This window comes from Strongylocentrotus purpuratus, unplaced genomic scaffold, assembly GCF_000002235.5.
Source record: "Strongylocentrotus purpuratus isolate Spur 01 unplaced genomic scaffold, Spur_5.0 spur5_scaffold_19, whole genome shotgun sequence".
Taxonomy (NCBI): domain Eukaryota; kingdom Metazoa; phylum Echinodermata; class Echinoidea; order Camarodonta; family Strongylocentrotidae; genus Strongylocentrotus; species Strongylocentrotus purpuratus.
The window spans coordinates 4,559,384-4,583,010 of NW_022145604.1; the positions used below are offsets into that span (position 1 = coordinate 4,559,384).

The window sequence follows — 23,627 nt, forward strand, 5'->3', positions numbered from 1 at the left end:
GAGAAGAATGATAAGAAGCAGAAGGGAAAAAAAAGGAGAAGATAGAGAAAAGGGAGAAGAAGAAGGGAAATAAGGAGAGAGGATAGAGAGAGAAAGAGGGGCAGAAGAAGAAAGAGAAGAAGAAGAGAGAGAGTGAAGAGGAACAAAGTAGTTGCTATCATGTTATACGTGGTCAGTATTGTAATCCCGAACACATTATCGTTCCATGAAGGAAAGAAAGAAAGAGATAGAGAGAGAGAGAGAGAGAGAGAGAGAGAGAGAGAGAGAAGGAACACAAAGGGGAGGAGAAAAGAAAGGAAAGAGGAATGGAGGAGAAGAAGAAACGGGAGGAGAGGAAGAAGAGAGCTAGGAAAGAAGTTGTAGATAAAGAGTAAGAAGGTGAAATATGCAAGCATTCAGACTTTAGAAGGCTGTGGTCCTTCCAGCGCGGCTCGTCCTTAGAGCAGTATTGAAAAGAAAAAAAATTACTGTCCTGATTGTATGACGGAGAAGAGAAATATTTGAAGTCATTTATCATTAGCAATCAGGAAGATAATTTACATTGTCACTGAGTACACTCCTATAATGATTATGGGTAAACTTTCCAAAAGGGTAATTAAGAGTTCCTTGACGGTGATAATGACCATAATGACAGTCAGTTTTTTTGCAGTTACTTATAATTACTGTTTCTGTTTCATAGCACATAACGCGTGATTTCTATTGCGTAACTAGCTACGGGCACTGCATCCTTTGGGCGCCTTGCTACCGAATTGCGGAATCTTCGAAATTCTTGAGGTGGTGCTCCAGTCCTGCCACCTCATACCTCTTTGCGTCAGTGTCATGCCAGTGAGACAAAACTTTCTGTATGTGAATGTATCGTTGTAAGCATGTAGTCCCCAAAGAAACCCTTTTCGTAAATAATGACTGCAGTTAGGACTTAGGAGAGGGGCGAGGTGGGGGGGGGGGGGTGGACAAAAGGCTGCTCGAATGCTAATTATTGATTATTGACAATTACACTTGATGTCTGGTTAATCAATATATTTTTACATTTTTTATTATAATTTTCTTGTTTAGCTTCATCAATTAAAATCATATTAGTAGAGCCTAATAGCATCTGTCCAGCGTATGTCCTGTGTGGTACAAAGATCATTTTCCAGCCCATTAACATGTCGGTCGTTTTTCTTGCTAACCGGGAAATGGTTTTCACGACAGAATACAAGGTAACGGAAGGACTTCTAAGGGAAAAAAAGTGAGAAGGATTATGGTGAGTTATGGCCAATATATGCGGCAAAAGAAACACAAAACCATAGGGTGGTATTCTCGAAAGCGGCCTAAGTTAAACCTGGCCTAACTTAGTCCGTGGTTTAGTTAGGCCAGGCTTAACTTAGGCCGCTTTCGAGAATACCACCCTATGAAATGGCTGCAATCCAGATAAATCTGAGGCAATTGCTTATATATTCCCGAAATTGTACTAACACACACAAAAAATATTTTAACATTGATCATCTCCAGCACGATTGTTCTTAGAATTATATCAAATAAAATAAAATTGTGTGACGTTGGCGGCAACGTGTATGGGCTATAAAAGGCCCGCGTTTAACTGACATATTTGAGTTTTATAGCTGTATTTTTGACCTCGTTTTTGGCTTGGAATATTGCCATGATAATCAAAGCGATCCTTAAATCCAAGGAAATCCCTATCAGTATCATGCTTGTCTTGTCAAAGACAACTGGCTGTCTCGCTTTGGAAATCAACTCTACCCGCTCTGACGAATCCATATTGTTATCGTATAGGCCTATTGTTTGTATTTACTATTATGACGTAGCTCGTATACACGCATTGTGCGGTTTGTGTGTAGCGAGTGACTTCTTCAATCTCATTCAGTCCGCTGAATGTATACGGTAATGGAATACAGTGCGTTGTAAACTAGAGTTTAGAGGTGTGTCATAATTTTCAGAACACACTGATTCACCGCGCGGAAGACGCTCTCGGCACTACAGATTAATAACCATATTTCATTTTCTGATTGCCTCTATTCCATAGCGGAGCTTATCACCAGCAACACTACATGACAGCCCCTTATTTGTGACAAATAACCCGGATATTTACAGTGAATTCGCTGCTCAAGTGGACAGTTCTTTTTGGAATTACTCTGTGACGCCGGTGTACAGCTACTGAGTGAATTTACATCGGGAAGCCTTGGGCTTGGCTAGTCAATCGGCAGTGGTTCCGCATAGCTCGCCCAATTCCAACTGGTGGACTAGCTGTGGTGGTGGACATCGCATCGTCAGTCGGTCCGACGATTACGTAAGTAAACATACATCATTAATATTGTGACTAATTATTAGCCTGGTCATCCAGCTATGCGAAAAGGTTGACCAACGTTTGTACCAATGTATATCGCCTGTCGTTAAACTAATCATAAATATTTGATTGCATCGTCGTAATTCGACTCCGATGTATGGTAAACCAATACGTACTTGGTACTGGTAGGCAGTGATCTACGAACCCCGAACATTTGAGATATTTTTTGAACTATGTACCGGTAAATTTTGTGTGCGGTTAATTTCCGTAAACTAATTTGGAAAACTATCATTTTGTCTCGTTCGATATAGGACATACATTATCAAATAGGCTGAAATGCCTCATCAGCGACCGCATTCCTGTACTGTACTTCAAAGTTCAAGTTTAACTAGAAATTTTTGATTACCGGTAATATTTCTAGGCGTATATTTTCTTAAAATGTAAATAATTATCTCAGATCTGAATGAAGCTATATATAATGTAGGTCTGCAATTTCATATTAAATATATCTTCTTCCTCCTCTTCTTCTATTAGTTACTTGACTATTATGACTATATACTTCAAACTTTCCATATTTCCAACTGTTGTATTTTCTCAGCTGTGGAATTCAGGAGCAGTTGTTATATTTAAAAAAAAAAATCAGCTGGGGGTGGGTGCTTTAGAGTTCATGTATTTATTTTACATGTATTAGGAGGGGCATGTAGAACAGTAGAAGTATACTGGTATAATTGTCAGGTCTATGAAATTGAACACAACGGTGTATTAACAGGAATCCTAGGTGTTCATAACGAAGTATATACTTAAAAACAAAAACACTTGTTAAAGGAATATGTAGAGTCTAGAACAAATATGATATGAAGGATTCTCATGATAATCCAGAAATCTCTTCAATCGTGTTTTACGGCTCCACTGCCTGCCTATCACGTTGTTTCCTCTTGTTACTGTATGAGATGATTCAATGATTGCGCCCAAGCATTAGACCAATGAGTTATTACACTGGTAACTGGTATGCTAGTAACTCCTTGATTAGACCTACCTGTTCAAACTTCAAGTGCATCCTTCCTCTAACAGACTTGCACACTATACATGTACAGCTATCGCTATCAGTATCAAATATGTTTGAATGCATGTCAAAGCAAATAATAGTTTGTTCGTGTGTTGGAATTGACCTTTGTATCGCAGACTCGATCAGTCTGTCTCACGCTGAGGCGACGTGCATGTACCCTTGTGCACATCTGCGAAAAATGATTGATATATTCTGAAATTATGTGTACAATGCATTTGAATCACACACCTCACAAATCAATGTAAAACTACAATACAACATTTTGGGGTTGGATCCTTGGAATGTTTCGTATGAGGTGCGGTGTATACCTTTGTAGGTTGTGGTTTACAATACATGTATTTAAGATTTCGGGTAAACACTGATACTGATACGTGATAGAGTTGCCAAAAACCAACATATTTACGGGCCTGTCGGTTTAACAGGTGAGAGTGAAAATGATAGCAATATTGCGATGTGCAATGTCACTCTGTCAGTTTTCATGCGGTAGGTTATTCTACACTTTCCTGTTTTCTACAAATCACTCTTTATGGTTCTCTATAATGTTATCAGTAGGAGAGGATCGGGCAGTTCGTATTTTTAGGGGTAGAAGCGAAGCACTGTCATGCTTGGAATGATCCATCATCCGATACATGTAATTACTGGGAGGGGCCCCTGCTCCCTGCCCCCTCTCTTTCGAAATCGACGCCCGACTACATGAGCTTCAGGAACCTCACCGTCTCAAAAAACGAGGCGACATCTTGATATAGTTATGTAGCACTAGCAGTATACGATCTCGTTAGGCGTACATCATGTAACATTGTAGGTCTAGATTTGTTTTTTTCAGATTATAAATCATTCACATACCAGTGTTAATGTTCATGATCTGGCAGCCTGCATGTTTGTGTATCCTTGAAAATAATACTGAATAAACATGTCATTAAAGAGACACGACTTGCTTCACAACCCGACTGCTTCCGTGTAATAATAATGTCACAAGTGCATTTCATTATGTCACCAATCAGACGAGTTTCTGTTCAATTCCTATCTTTTCGTTTTATCCCATGAACATAACAACTACATGCATTCATACCAGGTGATAGATACCACAAAGTTAAATTGTGATTCGAATAAAAAAAAACAGAAAGATCAGTCAAATTACAGACTCTGTTGCTTATTTTGCAAATGCTTTTGAAAATCATTTCCACATCCTAATTGAGGATAATAGTTTTCCCTTAGAACAATAGACACGACTAAACGTACTGTATTCAACGATTACAAATCTGCTCCTTTTTTCGTACCCCCTTTGTCCATATGTCATTGTTTTTGTCAGCATTCACATTTCATGCCGTTTATCTTTGTTAATGACATACCGAAACAGGCATACAACTGTACATGATTAACCTTGCACTTAATCACATGCCTTATTGCACGAGTAACTAAAACTACGCCTTCTTGTTACGGACCTTGGCGTCGTGAATAAAAAACGAAACTCTTTTATGCTACGTGATCTAATTATACACAATCACTGCCGCCATGTAACGATCTTATACCACGATAAAAATACCCTAAAAACCCCGCTTTTTGTGCCTTGAACCGTGACTGTTTTTTTCTTCATGGTAATCTTTTGTCTGTATTATCAACAACTAAATAATCGCAAAGAGCTTCAGAGTTTGTATTTCCATGCCCAGTTTCAATTTACAGTCACATGGATGTGCTCTTTGAATGACATTTTAATAGTGCACTGCATTATCGTTGATCGCATCATGTACAGGTCCATGATCGCACTGACTATTTTCTCATATACATTCGAGTGGTTTGACGCCACAGTGCGAAACGATGCCTATAGAACAATTAGCAGAGGACTTTGTACTTGTCTTACAAAATTAGACGTGGCTTGAAACATAACATGGCAGGTGTGTACGTGTAGATCCATTTATGCAATTTTCCGAGTGCCTCGATGCGAAGTTTTTCATTCACATGTTACGAATAATTGTATTTTAATAATAGTCAAAATGCAAATGTTATATACATGTATTATGTGTTGTTGGGTAGGGCTATCCTACCTAGCAACACAAAGGCATTAGCATACATTTGATTGCATTACAAGAATGGCCTATTCAATTGGTACGTGTATGCATGTAATTAATCATACTATGAACAGGTGAAATTCACTAAAAATTCACTATTGATACTTGTAGCTGCATGGAAAGTTTCCACGTTCCAAACATTATTGGCAATAATATTTGGGGTTTCCCCCACGACACGTTCCAGCTTTAATACATGTACATTGCGATCGGAGAATACCATATACAGGGATTACAGGCGGGTACCTCATTATTTTACACGGGGAGAAGGGGGGCGGGGGCGGAGATGACGTCCTGTATTCGAATATCAGCTTACCCCTTTTTTTTGCAAGCAAACGAAGCGAGAATTCTAGTCCAATAGTATTTTTTAATGCCCCGCATCTACATGTACCAATAATTTGGTTTAGTCCTGGGTTATTCAGCATCCTTTTAGTCAATCATGTGATGATAACAATTCAAATAAAAGCAGGAAGATATATGTACATGCATGCACATTCATAACATTTCCGCTTCCCGGTTACAAATGCTTAAAACGGGTTACAACATTCGGAATTGGGGGGGGGGGGGGGGGTGGCGGCGGGCCTGCAGCCCCTACCTCTTTCCCATCTGGAGTAAGGATACAAACTGTAGTAAGGGAGGAATGGGACAAACAAAACCTAGGAGTAGGGCTTGCGCGAGAAGGATGACAAAAAGAAAGGAAAACTAGCAGATATTGTAATGATTGTGCGTTAGTGTGCGTTATTCCCCACTTTCGAAATTGTTCACGACATTCTTTCACTTTATTTATTTCTTTGTCACTTGGAGCAATGAGCGGAACAATACGTTTTAGGGTCAAGAAAGCGACAAGTTTTTAACCTTAAAAAGGAAACGGGGAATTTCCAGTCCTGAAAGCGTTAAATATTTCGCAAACTCCGGACGAGAAATCCACCTTATACGTACAGGTACATGTAGGCCAAGCATTTACCAGTGTATCATTTACCAAATTTTATTTTATCCATTTATAGATTCTCGTCTGGATTTTTTTCGAAAATGAAGACAAAAATATTTGACATTTCATATTATCCAGCACCAAAAATACTTGGGGTCAATTCCATTACAATTCTTATAAATATTGTCATTTCCCACATGTAATCATACACATGTAGGCTTGATAGTAAGTAAAAAGGTTTTAAAAGAGGTTGAATTTGTACTTGTAGTTGTAGTTGTGCGAAATATATGACATTTTCTATTTACTCACTGGTATTACTTCCTTATTTGTATTTATTTAGGTTAACAAAACAACACCAGTTTCCAGCGCAACGGATGACAGAAAGCCGAAAGAACGAGGAAAAAAAATAATAAAGGGGAGGGGGGGGGGGGTACATGCACATGTAACAATGTGATAGATCAATGCAGGCAGCCACAATAAATATTGTAATTTAGAATTTCACCAGGAAATAATTGGTTTTGTACGTGACATGTATGAATGTATTATTCAGATATACTTTGAAAAAATGTAAACACATTCTTCAAAAGCTCAATTTTTTCCCCAGTTGAACAACAAAGGAACCATCTATCAATGTCCTTACACGGAAATTCAATCCCTAGGAGCAACCTTGCTGTGAAAAGAATATCCTTACCTGGTTAGAATGTGCAATTATATCGCCTTTGAATTCGGTATTTTGAGGTCAATTCACCGACTGACACGAATTGCGTTCAGTGCGGGTTGCTTTGTATCTCCCGACACAGGACGTTGTAGACCAAGATTTGTTTTGGAAAAGTTGGAATGAATTTGTGTCGTTTTGAATTGGTTGATATTTATGAAATCGGAGAACTTTCAGGAAGTAAAGTTCTACGAAACAAAGGCTGAGGTGAGCATGTACACGCGACCTTGATAACATTTCCAGTTTGAATTTTGAAATGAGAATACACCTACAGTACAACATCTAATCCAAAATACTGTCGTATTTTGTCACTATTTTTTTCATTTTCGAAAGCCATAATTTTACCAGTGGTATATTATGAGGTCTAGATATTTTTTGTTATACGAGTGGGGGGGGGGGGGGTGGGCTGTCGCGGCATTTAAAGGTCGGAATGAAAATCAACAAAGCCATCAATTGGGGGAAGGGAGGTGGAGGAGGTGTTGGGAGGGTGCTATCACTTTCTTCCCTCTGTTTTTCCTTCTCGCTCTCTCCCCCACATCTCTTTTCCCCTTTTCCCATTTACAACATTCGATGAGGGTCGGGGGGGGGGGGGGAGTGCTCTCGTGTATCTTTAGCTACAACTCTGTTTACGTCCGTATATAGTTACTCTGGCATAAAATATAGGAAATTTATAATCACTTTCACTTCATCCTATTTGTGTAAAAAAATCAGGACATTTTCATAGTAAGGTTGACAAGTACAGTATGTGTGAAAAGGAAAGGGATTTGAAAATAACACCTTCAGGTACAGTATATAGAATCGTATTCGTACATATTAGTTTATTACATGTACATACATGTATGCAATATGGTCTACAAGATTATATTGAGTGAAGGTTGTTTATTCTTTTTTGGTATGTTGATTGTATTATAAGGTGATTGGTTATATTTTACTGTACAAGCAGGGAGTTGGGATTCCCAAACCCCTGGTTCAAGCAATGACAAGTATACAGTGTATATAATCTAAGAACCACAATAGAGTGAATAGTGATTTTAACGCCTTTTCTTTTCAACAGATGGGGTATTCCAATCCATACTATTCCCGGCAGATAGACAACATTCTAATTATAGATTAAACAATGTGCCCCGCGGTGCCCTGCAGACGGACACATGAGGGACCTGGTATTTTTTGGGCTACTATAAATATCTGCCAAAACCCACTTTCGATTGCAAATCATATTCGATTAAAATCAACCGTGGAATGTAATAATGAAAGGCTGACAGATTTCCTTTATTTTTGAAAAGAAAATTACTGAGCAATATCTCAAGGTATTCAATTACATTTTTTATGAATGTAAGTTTCCACGGCGATGTTAAGTGTTCACGTCATGACACAAATCAATTCAATTACAATCAATTTGTCTCTGAAATAAATATCGGTATTTTGTAATTATTGTCATGAAACATGACGCCAGTTTTTGTTGAATTGTATTTGTAACGGGTGTTTACCCTCGTAAATATAAACACCTGTATCGTTATCGAGGAGGCCCGTGTTTGAGAACAATTCGATGCGAGAGTGCCCTTTGTGTAGACTTGTGTAGGCATAACTTCTCATTACTACATGTAAGTCCTTCTGAGAGGACTCAAAGCCGTCGGTCCCCTTGTTGCCTACTATACAGGCATTACAGTCGGGTAAATTACAAGTCTGTAAGCACAGATTTTAATATGGCACACTTCCACAATTCCTAACTCCAGAGTTTTAATAACATGTCAGTCTCTGGATGTGTCATGAGTGGCTAAAGTACAGAGCCTGCTGTAGTCTCATAATTATTGCAGACACTGTTACGCACAACGACTGACAAGGGTCTGTTCCTACAAACTAGGGTAGAACAGCAAACTATAAATCAATGGGACAACTAGTACACGATGTACATCATCATTGCTACATGTATGGTCTACAACACGTCATGTAGAGATGTACATGTAGGGCGTTATCAGAACTAGAAATTCCCCACTCGCTATGAACCAGACAATGTGAGGCATTCCAAAGGGAAATCCCCGCCAAGGACGCTAGCCTGATTCTCAGTCGGTCAGTTTATTCTCTGTCCTAGAAGTGTTAAGTGACTTGTCTACTAATGGCTTCATTGTGACACTGTATTAGTTTATAAGTAGTTATGCTTTCTCTCGGACTGATCAATAAAATATGATCGCTTATTAAAATAGTATTATGAATTGATATTTCTTTCTAGAATTGATGAACGTGTTGCATTTCAATGCACTTGGGTTCATATACATGTACGGTTGGATCATGTTTATGTTTATTTCTTTTTTACTTCAGACCTAATAATGGCACCTCTGTTTGTTGATATGTCGGGAAAAAGGTGAGCAAGACTAATTTGCCCACCGTTCGAATGCAGTGATAAAACTGTCTATTATTCCTCCAAAGGGTGTTCCACATGTACGCTCTCATCAATCATGTTCATGGAAGATTGCTTCTTGAGAAGTCAAGTACATGTTCATGATTACCATAATTCAGGCTACAAGGTCACAAGGTCACGACGTGACATTAAGACGACATGTACATGTACATCGTGCTCCATTGTTCGTCATAATTCAATTCATATTGTCATGATTATCCGCCAAGAAAATGACAGACGGTTTACAAGACTTGATGATTATCATTCGCTGACGGCCAGATGTGCTTGCCTTCGTTGACGGTGGCATGGGGCCAATTCCAATGTTGTCCTCAACAGAAATATTTTAAAAACAAAAATCTATTTTCTCAATCTTGGAGTTTAATATACATTAACATTATACATGTATACATGTATTATTGTATACATGTACCCGTCCAACATTTAGAAATCCGATTTTTTTTTTTTTTTTTTTTTTTTTTTTTTTTTTTAGCATGAGACGTTCTGAACATTAATCTGATTTACAGCCCATCGACCAACTTAGTTTTGGTTCTGTTTTAAAAATCTCACTTCCTTCTCAAACTTTCAAACTCCTCATTGCCGTATTATGCTGGTAGCAACTAGCAATCCAATTAAAGAATTCAAATCATACCTGTAATGGGTACAATTGTACGCCTAGAACAACTCTTAATCGAAAAGAGCGCTAATCCATTTGCTGATTGAATTAGTTTTCTCGAGCTTGATGAGAGAAGATGTCTTAAACTACAATGATTTGGTTCTTAAAATGTGTTTGATTCAATTATTCATTTATTTATTTATTTATTTATTCACATATAAGATAAGTATTTATTTTTATTCTGATTTACATATTCTATTATTTATTTATCGATTGATTGATTGAGTTTTATTTACATGTATGTTGTCATTTATTATTTCTAAACTATCTCGAAAGACGAAATCAAAAGATTGTTCACGAATTCATGGTCATATTTAAGTGATGACAAAATTCATGCATAGTGCATTGGTTTCTAGGTTGACTTGATGACACATTTTTAAAAGATAATGTTTCGCCGAAAGCGGATCGAGTCATCAAATTAATTCCCCGTGCAGTGCCGTTTCACCTGTGTAACCATAACGCATTACAATTATGATTTACAGTCGTTTTAGGCTCAACTATAGGCCAACCTTATAAGGCTATTTATTGTAAACGAAGAATTTCAAGAGGCCTGGTTATCTCAATGGTATGTTATGTGAGGCGTCATGCATTGTCAGAGGTATTGGGAAATCGCTCTTGTTTTCACGATCACTATAACAACAAATGCCTGTTTTGGTTTTCAACTACGGCAATGACGACGAAACGCTCGTTGTAAACTTTATATCGTGCATGTCTATTTAAAACGACATAAAATCATCACAGCAAAATACGACTCACGTTTAATTTCATGAAAATGTTGATACTGTGCTTATCTGTTTTTTTTAAGAAAAGGAAGAAAAAATGACCATTTTATCAATCATGTTATTATTTCTAGGTTTGCGTATAAAATACCGTAAAGTATGCCTCTAAAATATTATGTTCCTGTTGTGCAAATGAAAACGGAAGTGGACAATGTATTTTACATTATATATGAACATGTTCCTCTTTCAAAGGAGGTACCAGGTACCTCCTCGCTCTTTACCTTGAATGTAACAATGGTGAATACTATTATGCCTGTGGCAATAGTACATACTATTTGCCTGAACTCTAAATTAAGTTTGGGCCAACAATAATGTACATGTATATTGTATAAGTCACATGATACCAATCTAAACGTGTATGACCTCCCTATCCAACACAAAGGCATCCCCGCTGAGATAGCATTTTGCCAATAATAATTCAATTATACTTTAGCCAAAATTATTAAACATTCATTTTATGCATGACCAACTGTGCATGTAACATTAAAGGCAACGTCTGACAATTATTTCCAGACATCTGTGCTTTCTTTATTTTGTATAGTCTTGGTTTTATATTTTTAGTCTACACTGCATATTCGTAGATTTCTTTATTTGATTCATCTTTTTGAGTGATTTTAGAACGCTGTTGTAAAAAGAAAGAAAATTACTTCATTTGGATTGTCCTAAAACATCTGAAAACACACCTAATCCATGCAACTCTTCTTTATGTTCAAGTTCTTTTGTTCCATGTTTCAATGAGAAATAATATCCAAGGGGCAATGGAAAACGGTGGTCTTTATAGACAGGTGGTCGCTAAAGCAGGTTTGACTGTATTATTAATATATTTATCACAAGTCTACATGTACATTACTTCCTGTCTTGTATGAGTGTAAACAATTCTGGAATTTAGGGTGTGCACATCGCATCGCAGGAATCTCATATTAATGTGCATCATCGAGATCGTGAGTCAAGAGCGCATCACTGATATTGTCAAGGTCATGGCGATTCCAGCTACCCCGAAGAATTATGTCGTCATTTTCTGAGAAGAAGGATGACACGTATTTTTGCAAGTTAGATGTATGGTTATAGCCATATAAAGTACAGGTAGTAAGTAAGTCATGGATGTTCAAGGCTTCAAGCGATACATTTTAGGTCTGCAAATTACACAGTACTGGTGGCAAACCCATTTATCGTGTGAATGGTCAGTGAAACGAGACATGTATAGGCTATATCCGTATACTTCCAATTGACGGTACCATTAAGTAATCGTGAAATATCTATTCAAAATATAAAATAGAAGGGGGGGGGGTGAGACGTAAGGGACCCAAATACAATCTCGTCGGACCGCCAAGCGCCCGCGCCCAAACAAACAAAGTTACAAGAAAACAATTTCCATAGTTGTCTTCTGCGAGATTTTTTCTACAAAATAAACGACTTATTTTTGAAAACTCCTATTACTTTATTAGATTGTGAAGATATTACGAAACGTTGAAGGTTCATGCTGAGGTTTGGTTTGTCAATATTTAATTGCAGTCTAGTAGAAACCAAAGGATATTATAATGATAGCCTAATCTATATTTAAGGACAAATTTTGCCTCTGGGGTAATTATAATTCGGGTAGATAATTAGAGCAGATTGAATGTGAACTGGATAGTTATGAACTAGTTCAGACGGTCACACTTCGCTATCTGTCTGCGTGGTGAAATCAAGCCATCGGCTCGTGAAATCATGGCGGATGTTCGTCTGTCAACGTTGTTACGGTAACTACTATTTTCAGCAGGGAAAATAACAGAATAATTTCAGTGCGTTGAGAATTTCAAAAATCAGATTTGGTTATTTTAGACCGAGGTATAATTTTGGCTGAAATTGGAAGTATACTGTAGATCTTATGCGCAAGGGCTATTATGCGCACGGGTGAAAGTCATTAATTGCATCAAGGTACTGTACTCGTCTCCAGTGACTATCGACTTTCTCTTTTGATGAAACGTAGAGGGTGGGGCGGGGGGGGGGGGAGGGGGCAACGGCCTCTGCCCAGCGTCTTGGATCGAAGCCCCTGCGGAATTATAGCTTGCTGCGAGGGTAATAATATCCAAAGCTCTGGCTCTTTGTAATCGCATATTATGGGGACGTAAATCCGACGTATCATTATGTGTTATGCGCTACAATAGAACGATTTTTTTTTTTTTTTTTACATAAATGTTATGTTTCCTGGGAGAAATTTCAATAGTTTGAACATATTTGTGGCTTACACCCAGTAAATAAGATCAGTTTTTTCTTCCATTACAGATCGATCAATCAATCTTATTTACTGGGTGTAAGCCACAAATATGTTTAAACTACATTGTATAGAACGATTGTTATTATTGCGTAATACTTAATCGCAGTAGTAGATCATTTCTTTCTGCTCCTAAATCGTCACAATGTCTTCATCATAATCCATTCACACTGAATGTTAACTCCTTATCAAATTGTGCGAACAAAATACTAAAGGAAGCATACAGTGTAAAGTTTCATTGGCCACCTTTACATGTACATGCAAGAGCCATCATCATTATCATACGAGTGTTGTGGCTCATTTTCTTCAACTTCTTTTCAAAATGCAAAAAAATATTCCTGCAGCCGACGTGTCGATATATTTTGTATATATTCAAACAGGAAGTGGTCACAATTAAAACCAGAAAGACAGATTTCAATTCCTGTTCGTAAACAACAACGTCGCTCCTGTTTCCGCTGTTGTACAGTAAAGTGGTAGAAATTGATATTTCTTCTAGTTTTAAAAATATTCACGTTTCCTTGTCATGGTTGTGCATACCGTCAGACTTGTAAACCATGGACCTACTACGAAGTAGGTCTATGGGTAAACCAATACTACATCCACAGACAAATTGAAGGGCCTTCAAATTAAAAAAAACAACTTCAAAAACGATAGAAAAAATTAACTGACACCCCTCATTTGGATTTTTTAAATTAGTTATTGATATGATCTTATAGATCGGTCTGAGTAAAGTCTTGGAAATGGATAAGATAAAAGTTATAATTCCATGTAAAGCAAAAAGGATCACAACAAAGATACGTCGGCAACAACAAGTAATAAATTAAAAAAAAGAGAGAAAAGTCCGCCCCTCATGATTGTTATTCGGTTCTTGTTATTGATATGATCTTGATGATGTTTCAGATCTGTCTGACTTTGAGCCTCGCAAGTTGGCATTAAGATCAATCAAGAGGTCTGCCTGTATTTATCCAAAGGATCGAGTGGGACAGCTACATACACAATAATAGTCTACACGGTACCTGGAATTAGCTACAGTGATCCGATTTGTCATTTCAGATTCTAGTTTACCCTATTTTTTCTTAGACAAACAAAATTGAACGTATCAGTTGTTTTCAGAAAACATGTATATATTCTGCAGTTTTAGAAATTTGTTTCAAGGTCAGATATGACAGCTCCATCGGCATATCTAGGACGAAGGAAAGAAGGGGTCGCCACCCCCCCCCCCCCCCGGAAAAAGGCTTAGGGGTGGATTTAAGTACGGGAAAAAAGCTTCAGAACATTTTTCTTTTCTGGTTTTCCCGCATGCACATTGTAAGAAAACTTTGTACGTGTATTATTTGGATAATAAAATAAGGTAGACGTATAGGCCCTAGCTTTGTCGACTTGCATTTTAAGTTTATCATGCATGATATAGCAGGGAAATATTACATGTCAATTCCCTGATCGCAAATGAAATCGAGATGTCTGGGTCGTAGACTAAGCAGACAACAGGTTAACGAACTTTCATCCTGTTTGCTGGATCCATATCTCCCGATGTTTTTGCTATGTCTCCCGCTCATATCCCTTTTCCACCTGTTAATAGCCTTGAGGGTCAATGAATGTTGTTTCACCAACTTATCATTCAGTTTTTTAAAGGTACTTCATGTATCTATTTTAACCTGGTCATAAAAGAATTTTCAAAAAAACTAAACAAGTTTAACATTATATTAATTTCAATAATTTGCATTTTCTGTTATCGATGTCTATCTGAAATTCTATTAAAAAAAAGAGGAGTTTGAAAAACTGTTTGCGTGTTAAAAAAGTATTTTACTCCTCTGCAGACTATAAGGACCCCATTGTTTGCATACCGGTACTTGTTGAAAGAGTGTCGTCTTTAACCCCATCTAAACAGTAACGCCCACGTTCTCATGTCAGATTGTGAGGCCATCTTCAATTTCCTCCATCCAAGTAGGATGTCTGTCACTCTCCTCCATTCTTACAATGTAGCTAAATCTTTGTGTGTTGCTCACTTTTCCAAATCTTCTCTTCTCTTCTCTTCTCTCTAAGTAGCCACACGAAGAATCAAAAGTGTTTTGAATTGATGCAAAACTTATATCATTGCGAAGGGGAAGCCTTGCCGATCAAATACAACAACTCTTCTCTTCAAAATATGTTTGGGGCCCGCAGTAATCAACTCTCAAAAATGTTAGTTTTGAGATCCAGATTTTCTGCCTTCAGCGGTCCTTTGTAGAGCGTCAATATTTGTGACGTCACATACGGGACACGGCTGGCTAGCTGCATACTGCAACACGGCACCGAGCTGTTCGTCCAGTGTGTGACGTCACAATTCAGAGCTCGCTACGCTTATGTGTTTGACTTACGTTCAGGGGCGCTCGGGGGTCTAAGGAGGGTCTTGAAAAATTGCATTTTACGCCTTTCCATGATATTTATATGATTTCTCAGCAAATTATTCGTGTTTTTCAAGAGAAAATCTTTCCATCCATATGTAATTTGTTCTAATTATGAGTTGTTAGTGAATTTTCTTTGTGTAGCTCCTTTAACACTTTAGATGCTTTCTTTGCCCCTCTGCACGGTCGCTTGTTTTCGACATGTGCAGTTTTGCACAAAGTAGTAGGCACTCATTGACAGAAAGATAGCTTTGTGCAACACAATAACTAGGCAAAATGACTCTTTTCCATCATTTTTAGGGCAAGACCACTTTTCTCTAGGGCACATTCCTATATTACAGCACAAATAGGAAGATTTGGAAAGGGCACACGAAATCTCCAAGGCCAATGAGAGGGGCATTGAGGCCAATCAAAAGGGCATCCACGACCATGGCCTTGGTGGCCTTGGAGTAATTTCAGCCCTGCAACACTTTTAACACCAGTAGACCCGAATCTTCCACTAGATAAGGAGAATCTGATTATCTGTTACATGACGTGGAAGAGGGATATAAAGAGTGACCGTATTTTCCTCTTTTTCTTTTCAGATGTTCTGTGAGGAATTTCTGTGAGACAAATCAGATATGGGGGTGCCATGGAGAGTATGCATGTCAGTGGTCTTCTTGACATTGGTAGGATACTGCAGTGGTCAAGGTAAGAATCATATCTTCTTCCAGAGGCTTCGGGTTTATTGACAAGATGGGTGGAAGTTTACAAATAATCAACCAATGAAAAATTGAAATTTAAGTTGTTCACATCTTGTTGAAAACCAATTTTATCATGAAGTCAACATTTGTAACTTATACAACTTATCATTAGTTATTAGGGGTCATTTGATCAAGTCATCATCAACATCATCCTCTACATTCTCATCGCTATCATTATGACCATCACCATCTTCATTAACGCCATTAAAATCAACATCAACATTTTCATCAATCCTCGTCATCATCAATCTCATCATCATCATCATCATTGGTATCATTATCATCAACAACATCATTATCATCATCTTCATCACCATCATCACTACCATCATTGTAAATGTTTTTTTCATGCAAAACATGCCTTAGTTATTGATAATTTTACATGTAACCTGCAAATTTGTTATCTTCTTCTTTCTTCATACAGATTCAGAGGAATGTAGACTGGCCGTTAATTGTGCAGATTGCATCTCAGTTGGTCCGGCTTGCGGATGGTGCGCACAAAGAGTAAGCTCAATATAAAATCCCCTTTAACTCTTTACTAGCCGTGTTTGACCAATTGAACAAAGGTGGAAGTGCCACAGTTGACATCTGACACAAATACAGCTTACATGTATAATGTATTTGAAAGAATGCGCACAAAGAATAAGGTCAATGTAAAATCCACTTTAACTCTTTACTTGCCTAGGTGGACCAATTGAACAAAGAGGGGAATGCCACAATTGACATTTGACACAAATAATAATTATTTTAAAAAAACACTACAAAAACGAACCAAGAAATATATGAGTCTCCATTTTGAGATTTTCACTAAATATTATTGTATTTGTAACAAGTTGCATGTGCTTCCGTGATGCTGATCTGAATGCTAGTAAACAATCTATATTATATAAATGTAATGCTTCCGGGGAGAAATTTCAATTATTTAAACATATTTGTGGCTTACACCCAGTAGAGTCGCTGCCCGGCAAGCAGTAGATGGCAGATTCAAGTCCCGCTGGTTCCAAGATTTTTTCTGACTTGTTTTTCAATACAGATCGATCAATTGATCTTATTTACTGGGTGTAAGCCACAAATATGTTTAAATAATCTATATTATGTTGTTGATAATTTACCTTCTGCAGGACTTTTTCAATGCGTCATGTGACTTATCCTCAACGTTGCTCATTTCAAACTGCTCAGACGTTCAAAACCCAGAGGCTTATGCTGTCAACATTACCCAGGTAATTTTATAAAGACATTATTAGTATTATTAATGTTATCTTTATCAGTAGTAGTAATTCTAGTAGTAGTAGAAGTAGTAAAATATATTTATCATAGCTCATCATTGTACATGTATACATGTTATCTTCCTTGAGAGATTGTTATTCTACGGGTTGTATGATTTTCAACAATTATGCATTTTGCGTTCAGGACGTGTCTTTGTGCCTCTTCATTTCCCTAAGGTATGTAACTGATCGTTCAAAACGAAGGCTAACTAGAGAGTACTATATGTGTAATCTCTTCTTCTGCAATCTGCACATTCTACCTCATTTAAAGCTTATCAACACTAGTGTGGCTAGGAGGGATTAGACCACACAGCGAGGTCACTGACAGGTGGCTAGCTCGTCAACTCAGCTCTCAAATAACATAAGAAATAGAGGATCATGGGGGACCAACAGGCACCGATTGGGGAAGTTTTCTATATAGAGGGAGCAAGTAGCTACAAGTAGGACAGTGGGGCTTTAAGTTGTGAACTACATATAAAGAACACACCCCATTTAAAAAATGTTCAATCCAGCACAGAACCGTCACTTCAAATAATCTTTTTTTTCTCTTTGCCCCAAGAACGAAGAACTGAGCAATGCTGGAGATGCACCCTTGGGACAGGCTGTACAGGTTCAGCCTCAGGAAATTCATCTGACAATACGCAGAGGTAAGTAGGTCGGACTACAGTTCTACATTTACATCCATAAACCTACAAAGAAGTGTGTAGGTGGGACCATAGTTCTACATTTATACATCCATAAAAAAGCTAACAAAGAAGTGTGTCGATCGGTGAGACTGTAGTCCTTCATTGACATCCCATTTGGCTTAAATGTAAACCTCTGCATCTAATATTCATATGTAATATATATGTCCAATTTATATTTATTTTGGGCAGCTAGTGTTTTTGCTAAACTTCAGAATAAAGCACACAATGTACATATATATAATTTAGGGTTGGGCCTGGTTAGGGTCAAAGTAAGGGAATGGGTATGAGGCTAGGGTTGTAGGACTTGGGTCAAGATAGGCCTGAGGTTGGGGGTTAGGGTTTATGTGATGGTGTATTATGTATTTGTTCAGTTGCTTTGTCTTTGTTTATTATTACTTTTAGGCAAATTATGTGGTTAGATAGGGAAACAGATGGCATAATATAGTCATTTAGTCACCCAACGGCCTGAACTAACAACATTCAATATAAGTGTCATTCAATGCTATGGGAATTCATTACCATAACCCAAAATTATTTTTTAGCAACTTGATCTCTCATTTTTCTCTTTTCCTTTTCAGGTGAAACAGCAACCCTCAGAATGAATGTCAGACAGGCAGAGGATTATCCAGTAGATATGTACTACCTTATGGATCTTAGCCAGTCAATGAAAGAAGATCTTGAAACCATTAGACAACTGGCTGGAGATCTAGGTACTGATTCTAAAATGATATGTATAGTGTACCAATAACCTCAAAAATAAATCTATATTACAGCTAGATTGCATAAAAACAACCTCATAAAGTTTACCTGGTATTCTCTAGGTTCACAGTTAAAGACACTCAGGTGTTAGCTCTCATGGGGAATTCAACACCATTCGGTGTGTACCCAATAACAGGTGTTGTCAGTCACCAGGGTTAGCCTTCAGTTTTATGACCATTCAACCTTAGGTAAGGCTTTGCTTTTCCCTCACCCGATCCAAAGCGGATCCGAAGCTAGACTCTCTGATAGAAAAGGGGTTAATTCTTGACTGGCTAACGAGTTTGCTGTGTGCAGATTTGAACTCCCATTAATGGTTTTTCCACCAAGTCTGGTGTCAGCGAATTATGGCCTTCTGCACATGGTAACTGACGAGTGACTCATTTTAAGCTAGTATGAAGAAAATAAAGGATACCAGAAAATGGCGTGTATGGCCTATGAGCGCCCTATTCTATGTGAGCTAGTGTACTGAATAAGTAGGTTTACTGTTTACTGAATTGGGTTTTAATTGCAATATCTCTTTGGAAAATATTATTCAAAGCTTGTTCTTTTAATACAGTATAGCAACACAAAACCCCTCAAATCAAGAGCAAAAGGGGCTTTGGTGATTGTTACACTTTAAAAATAATATTCAGTTTTGGTCAAACAATTACGTTGTGAATGTAATTATATGAAAGCACTTGAGGATAGGTTGAATTGGTGTATGCTGGGAGGTTTCAGAACTAAAGCTACATTAAAGTCTTCAGGGTTGTTTTTTCTAAACTCTTTGCCATGATGTTATACACCTTACATGTATATTTCAATTGACACCCTGCAATTAATAGCTGCAACTTTTTCTTACTTTTCACAGTGGATAAAATGAAGGAACTAACAAGGAATTTCCAGGTGGGCTTCGGTTCCTTCGTCGATAAGAATATCATACCATTTGCATCTTTGAAGGAAAATGGGTGAGCATACTTTCTTTAGTCCTTGAAGATTGCCTAGCACCATAAATCTCACTTTTGTAGGAGCAGTTTTCAGGGTTACACATTGAGTGATTTCAAGTTTGGTGTTAGTGTTAGTGTTAGTGTTAGTGTTTAGAGCAGTCAAGAGCTCTTAAATCGAGCAGAGAATTTGCTGATGAAATTAAGAGCCTGATACCGATATCAAAATCGATAGCTTAACACCAGCTGTGACATCACCACATACTTGGTTTTAAGACGATGATTTAAAAATAGTTCTTCAAAACTAAAGATATCATGAAAAGTACAGAATAAATTTACACCCACCTATTTCTCTGGTCTTAGAAAATAACTCATTTTACACGAAAGAATATATGAATTACCTGTTTCACATATTTTTATTTGATCGTCGTTCCGCGTTGACTGTGTGCGGGTACAACACTAACACCGAACTGGAAATCAACATTTGCTTAATCCCTAGGGGCTAGTGTTAGTGAATAGGACATTTGTACGTAAAATATTAACACCAGCCACAAAGGTCGGTTCAGCAGACGACAATTTTGCAAAATCGATAACACTAGCTACCGGAAGTTGACGATATTCAGAGGTCAAAGCCTTAACACCAGCTGATTTCCATTTCGGTGTTTAGGCTGGTGTTAGTGTTTATTAAACACTAACACCAGCCTTAAACACCCAACTTGAAATCACTCACTGTATTTTGGTCAAAGGAATAAGAGCCCAGACAAGTGCTGGTGTGCTTTTGCTAAAGGGCTCTTGGTTTACCTTCAATTCAGTATCTCCACATGAAAAGTACTAGCACCAATACTTCTCACACCACATGAGAACAGAGCCGGTGATATCATCATCATCATCATCAAGTATTCAAGTCAGCATTTCCCCTTTTTCTATGGGTTACTGACTTGCACCATGATGGCACTCCCTCCCTCTACCTCTTGCGTGGAGTATCGATCCTCCAAATTAGTGGAGAAATTTTCTTTCCTATGACATTATACTCCGTAGCACTTCCACTTTTAAAACCCTCAATAAATCTTCACTCTTGTATCATGTTACCAATATGTTTTGACAGTTATTGGGTAATTGCGATCTTATTATGTGTGTTCCTTGTTTTTGCAATTTTACTCAAGATAATTAATCATAATTATCCAATAACTTGCAAAATATAGGGTAATTCAATTCAATTATTATTGATCTTTACTTTTACTTCATGTGAACCCTTCACCTTTTTTTCCCTCCAATTAATTTAACATTAATGTCTTCTCTTCCCCTTTTCCATCTGTCAACCCATCTCCCTTCCCCCCCCCCCCCCCCCCCCCCCCCCCCCCCCCCCCCCCCCCGCCACTCTTCCCTCTTTTTATAAGGTAAGAGGTAAGAGAATAAGATCTTGTCTCATCTCATTTTTATTACAGGGAAGTCTTATTAGACTGTGCACCAGAATGTGAAGACCCTTACCTATTTAAGAATGGACAGACCCTAACTAATAGCTCCGAATTGTTTGGGGTAAGTCATTATTTCAATCAATCTAACCTTATACATAAACAGTTGACAATTTAATTATGCATACCCCTCGTGAATCTGATGTTTTTGTGTTTTTCGTAGCTCAAGAATGAACGATAAACTGGTTGAATTAGGGCCTTTGTTAATTGTTTTTAGATGTAAGCTTTAATGCCACATTTTCAAGAAACATAAATCAAGACAAATCAATTTTTCTAAAATTACAAAACTTGGTAAGAGTAAAGAATAATTAAATTGTTAACTGTAGATGTAGACTGTTGCTAATCTAGATTTTGACTTTGCATTTATGTAAACAGTGAATTGAATAGTTGGAGGGACATCTTTGTGAATTTACCCAGTCAAATTGGTTTGCCGCTGCTCACATGATGTTGTGTTTCATTAATCTATAAAAAAACAAAAGTAACAAACATGTCGTACACAAATTTGTGAAGCACACAATGTAAAATTGGGCAGGTGTACACTCAAATCAGTGAAAGGCCACATCTCTTTATATTGCATATAATTGTGGGAAGAAGGAGTAGGGGGAGAAGGAGGATAGTTTGGATGGACAATCTGCAGAAATTGTTGGAAGAGAGAGGAGTGAAAGAATTGGGAGTGGTAATAATACAGAAGGCTAGGAGCCGAGGGTTGTGGAACGGCATGATCGCCAAAGCCAAACAATATGGCACTTAGAGAGAGAGATATCATTACTTTTATTATTCCTTTTCTCAATTATCAGCAAACACTGGGTGAAACTGGTTATTCAACCAGCTTGGATAAACCGGAAGCTGGTCTTGACGCGTTGCTTCAGGTCGCTGTTTGTGACGAGGTTGTTGGATGGAGGGATAGTGCTCGTCATCTGGTTGTATTCCTAACAGATGCGCCATACCATGCAGCAGGTGATGGTCGGGTAAGGCACAAGATGATTGGCTATATTACGAAGCTGAGGAGAAACTATTGGGGCTTCATTGATACCCAGGGTCAGGGTTAGAATGAGGGTAAAAAGTAGGGGTTAGGGTCAGGGTGAGGGTTAGGGTGAGGGTGAGTGTGAGAGTTAAAGTAGGGGTTAGGGTCAGATGAGAGTTAGGGTGAGGGTTAAAGTAGGGTTTAGGGTCAGGGTCAGAGTTAGGATGAGGGTGACAGTATACAAATATTGACTGCTCATGAGGATGATGATGGGAACTATCACTCCCAAGGTGGTGTTCACAGCGGCCCTTCTATCACCCCGAGGCGAAGCCGAGGGGGTGATAGAAGGGCCGGTGTGAACACCACCGAGGGAGTGGTAGTTCCCACCATCATCCGATTACAGAGCAGTCCATATTTGTGTTATATACCTCATCCTTTTTATTGATTCATGATTAGGTCTAGCTGTAGGTCTAGATCTAGCTCTAAAAAACAGGAAACGAGATCAAGAGGAATTTACTCACCCGAATAAGAAAAATCCAACATTAAGTCCAAGGCAAGAGTATTGAATTCCTACGCGCTGCGCGTAACCGCGCGATTGCGGTAGCCTAGCAACTCAAAAAATTTGTGTGCGCAACTAAGTCGCGGGAGGGGTTAAGGGTCCTATCCCAGGGTTTGATAGTAGCTATCAAACCCTCTGACGTAATGATACTTGATAGATCGAAATGCTCCTTGACATGTGATATAGTTTTGACCAATCAGTGAATGACAATCTATGTATGAGGTATATAATAGGGTTTAGGGTCAGGGTTAGGGCAAGGGTTAAAGTACGGGTCAAGGTTAGGATGAGGGCTAAGTTAGGAGGTTAGGGTTAACTGACTATTTATAATATTGTAGGAGCAAACGCCATGATAGCCCTGAAGCTGGTTGATACCACAGCTATAAAAGACGTTATTATTTTAAGTAATTATTGTCTTTAATGTTTCTTTTCTATGGCAGCTTGGTGGCATTGTAACACCCAACGATGGCCTGTGCCACGTCGACCCAGTGACAGGGGAATACATGATAGATAAACTCCAGGTTAGTTGACCCTAAATTTCCTTGCTAAAAATCTTTTGATCAGTTGAGAATCATCTTTCAAGTTTCAAATTTATTTTGTTTCCTTCAAGAGAACTGAGGTTGAGTACTGGTGAAGTTGAAATACTGTAGAGAACATTTTTCATTGTTTTTATCTTAGTTTTGACAAATAAAGTAACAATATCCCCTGAAAAGGATTGCTT

The 23,627-nt window shown here is 38.0% G+C and overlaps 1 protein-coding gene across 1 annotated transcript in view; it reads left to right on the forward strand.

Moving 5' to 3' along the window:
• Nucleotides 1-1,895: 1,895 nt before the first annotated feature.
• Nucleotides 1,896-23,627, forward strand: part of LOC587915 (integrin beta-1-A) — a 35,002-nt gene continuing 13,270 nt past the window's right edge. The window contains exons 1-10 of the mRNA XM_030990086.1: nucleotides 1,896-2,287; nucleotides 16,126-16,231; nucleotides 16,709-16,788; nucleotides 17,406-17,504; nucleotides 18,109-18,196; nucleotides 18,814-18,945; nucleotides 19,842-19,938; nucleotides 21,360-21,450; nucleotides 22,184-22,354; nucleotides 23,347-23,427. Of these exons, the coding sequence (XP_030845946.1) occupies nucleotides 16,162-16,231; nucleotides 16,709-16,788; nucleotides 17,406-17,504; nucleotides 18,109-18,196; nucleotides 18,814-18,945; nucleotides 19,842-19,938; nucleotides 21,360-21,450; nucleotides 22,184-22,354; nucleotides 23,347-23,427 (909 nt within the window). The 5' untranslated portion in view covers nucleotides 1,896-2,287; nucleotides 16,126-16,161. The remainder of the gene's footprint in view (nucleotides 2,288-16,125; nucleotides 16,232-16,708; nucleotides 16,789-17,405; nucleotides 17,505-18,108; nucleotides 18,197-18,813; nucleotides 18,946-19,841; nucleotides 19,939-21,359; nucleotides 21,451-22,183; nucleotides 22,355-23,346; nucleotides 23,428-23,627) is intronic.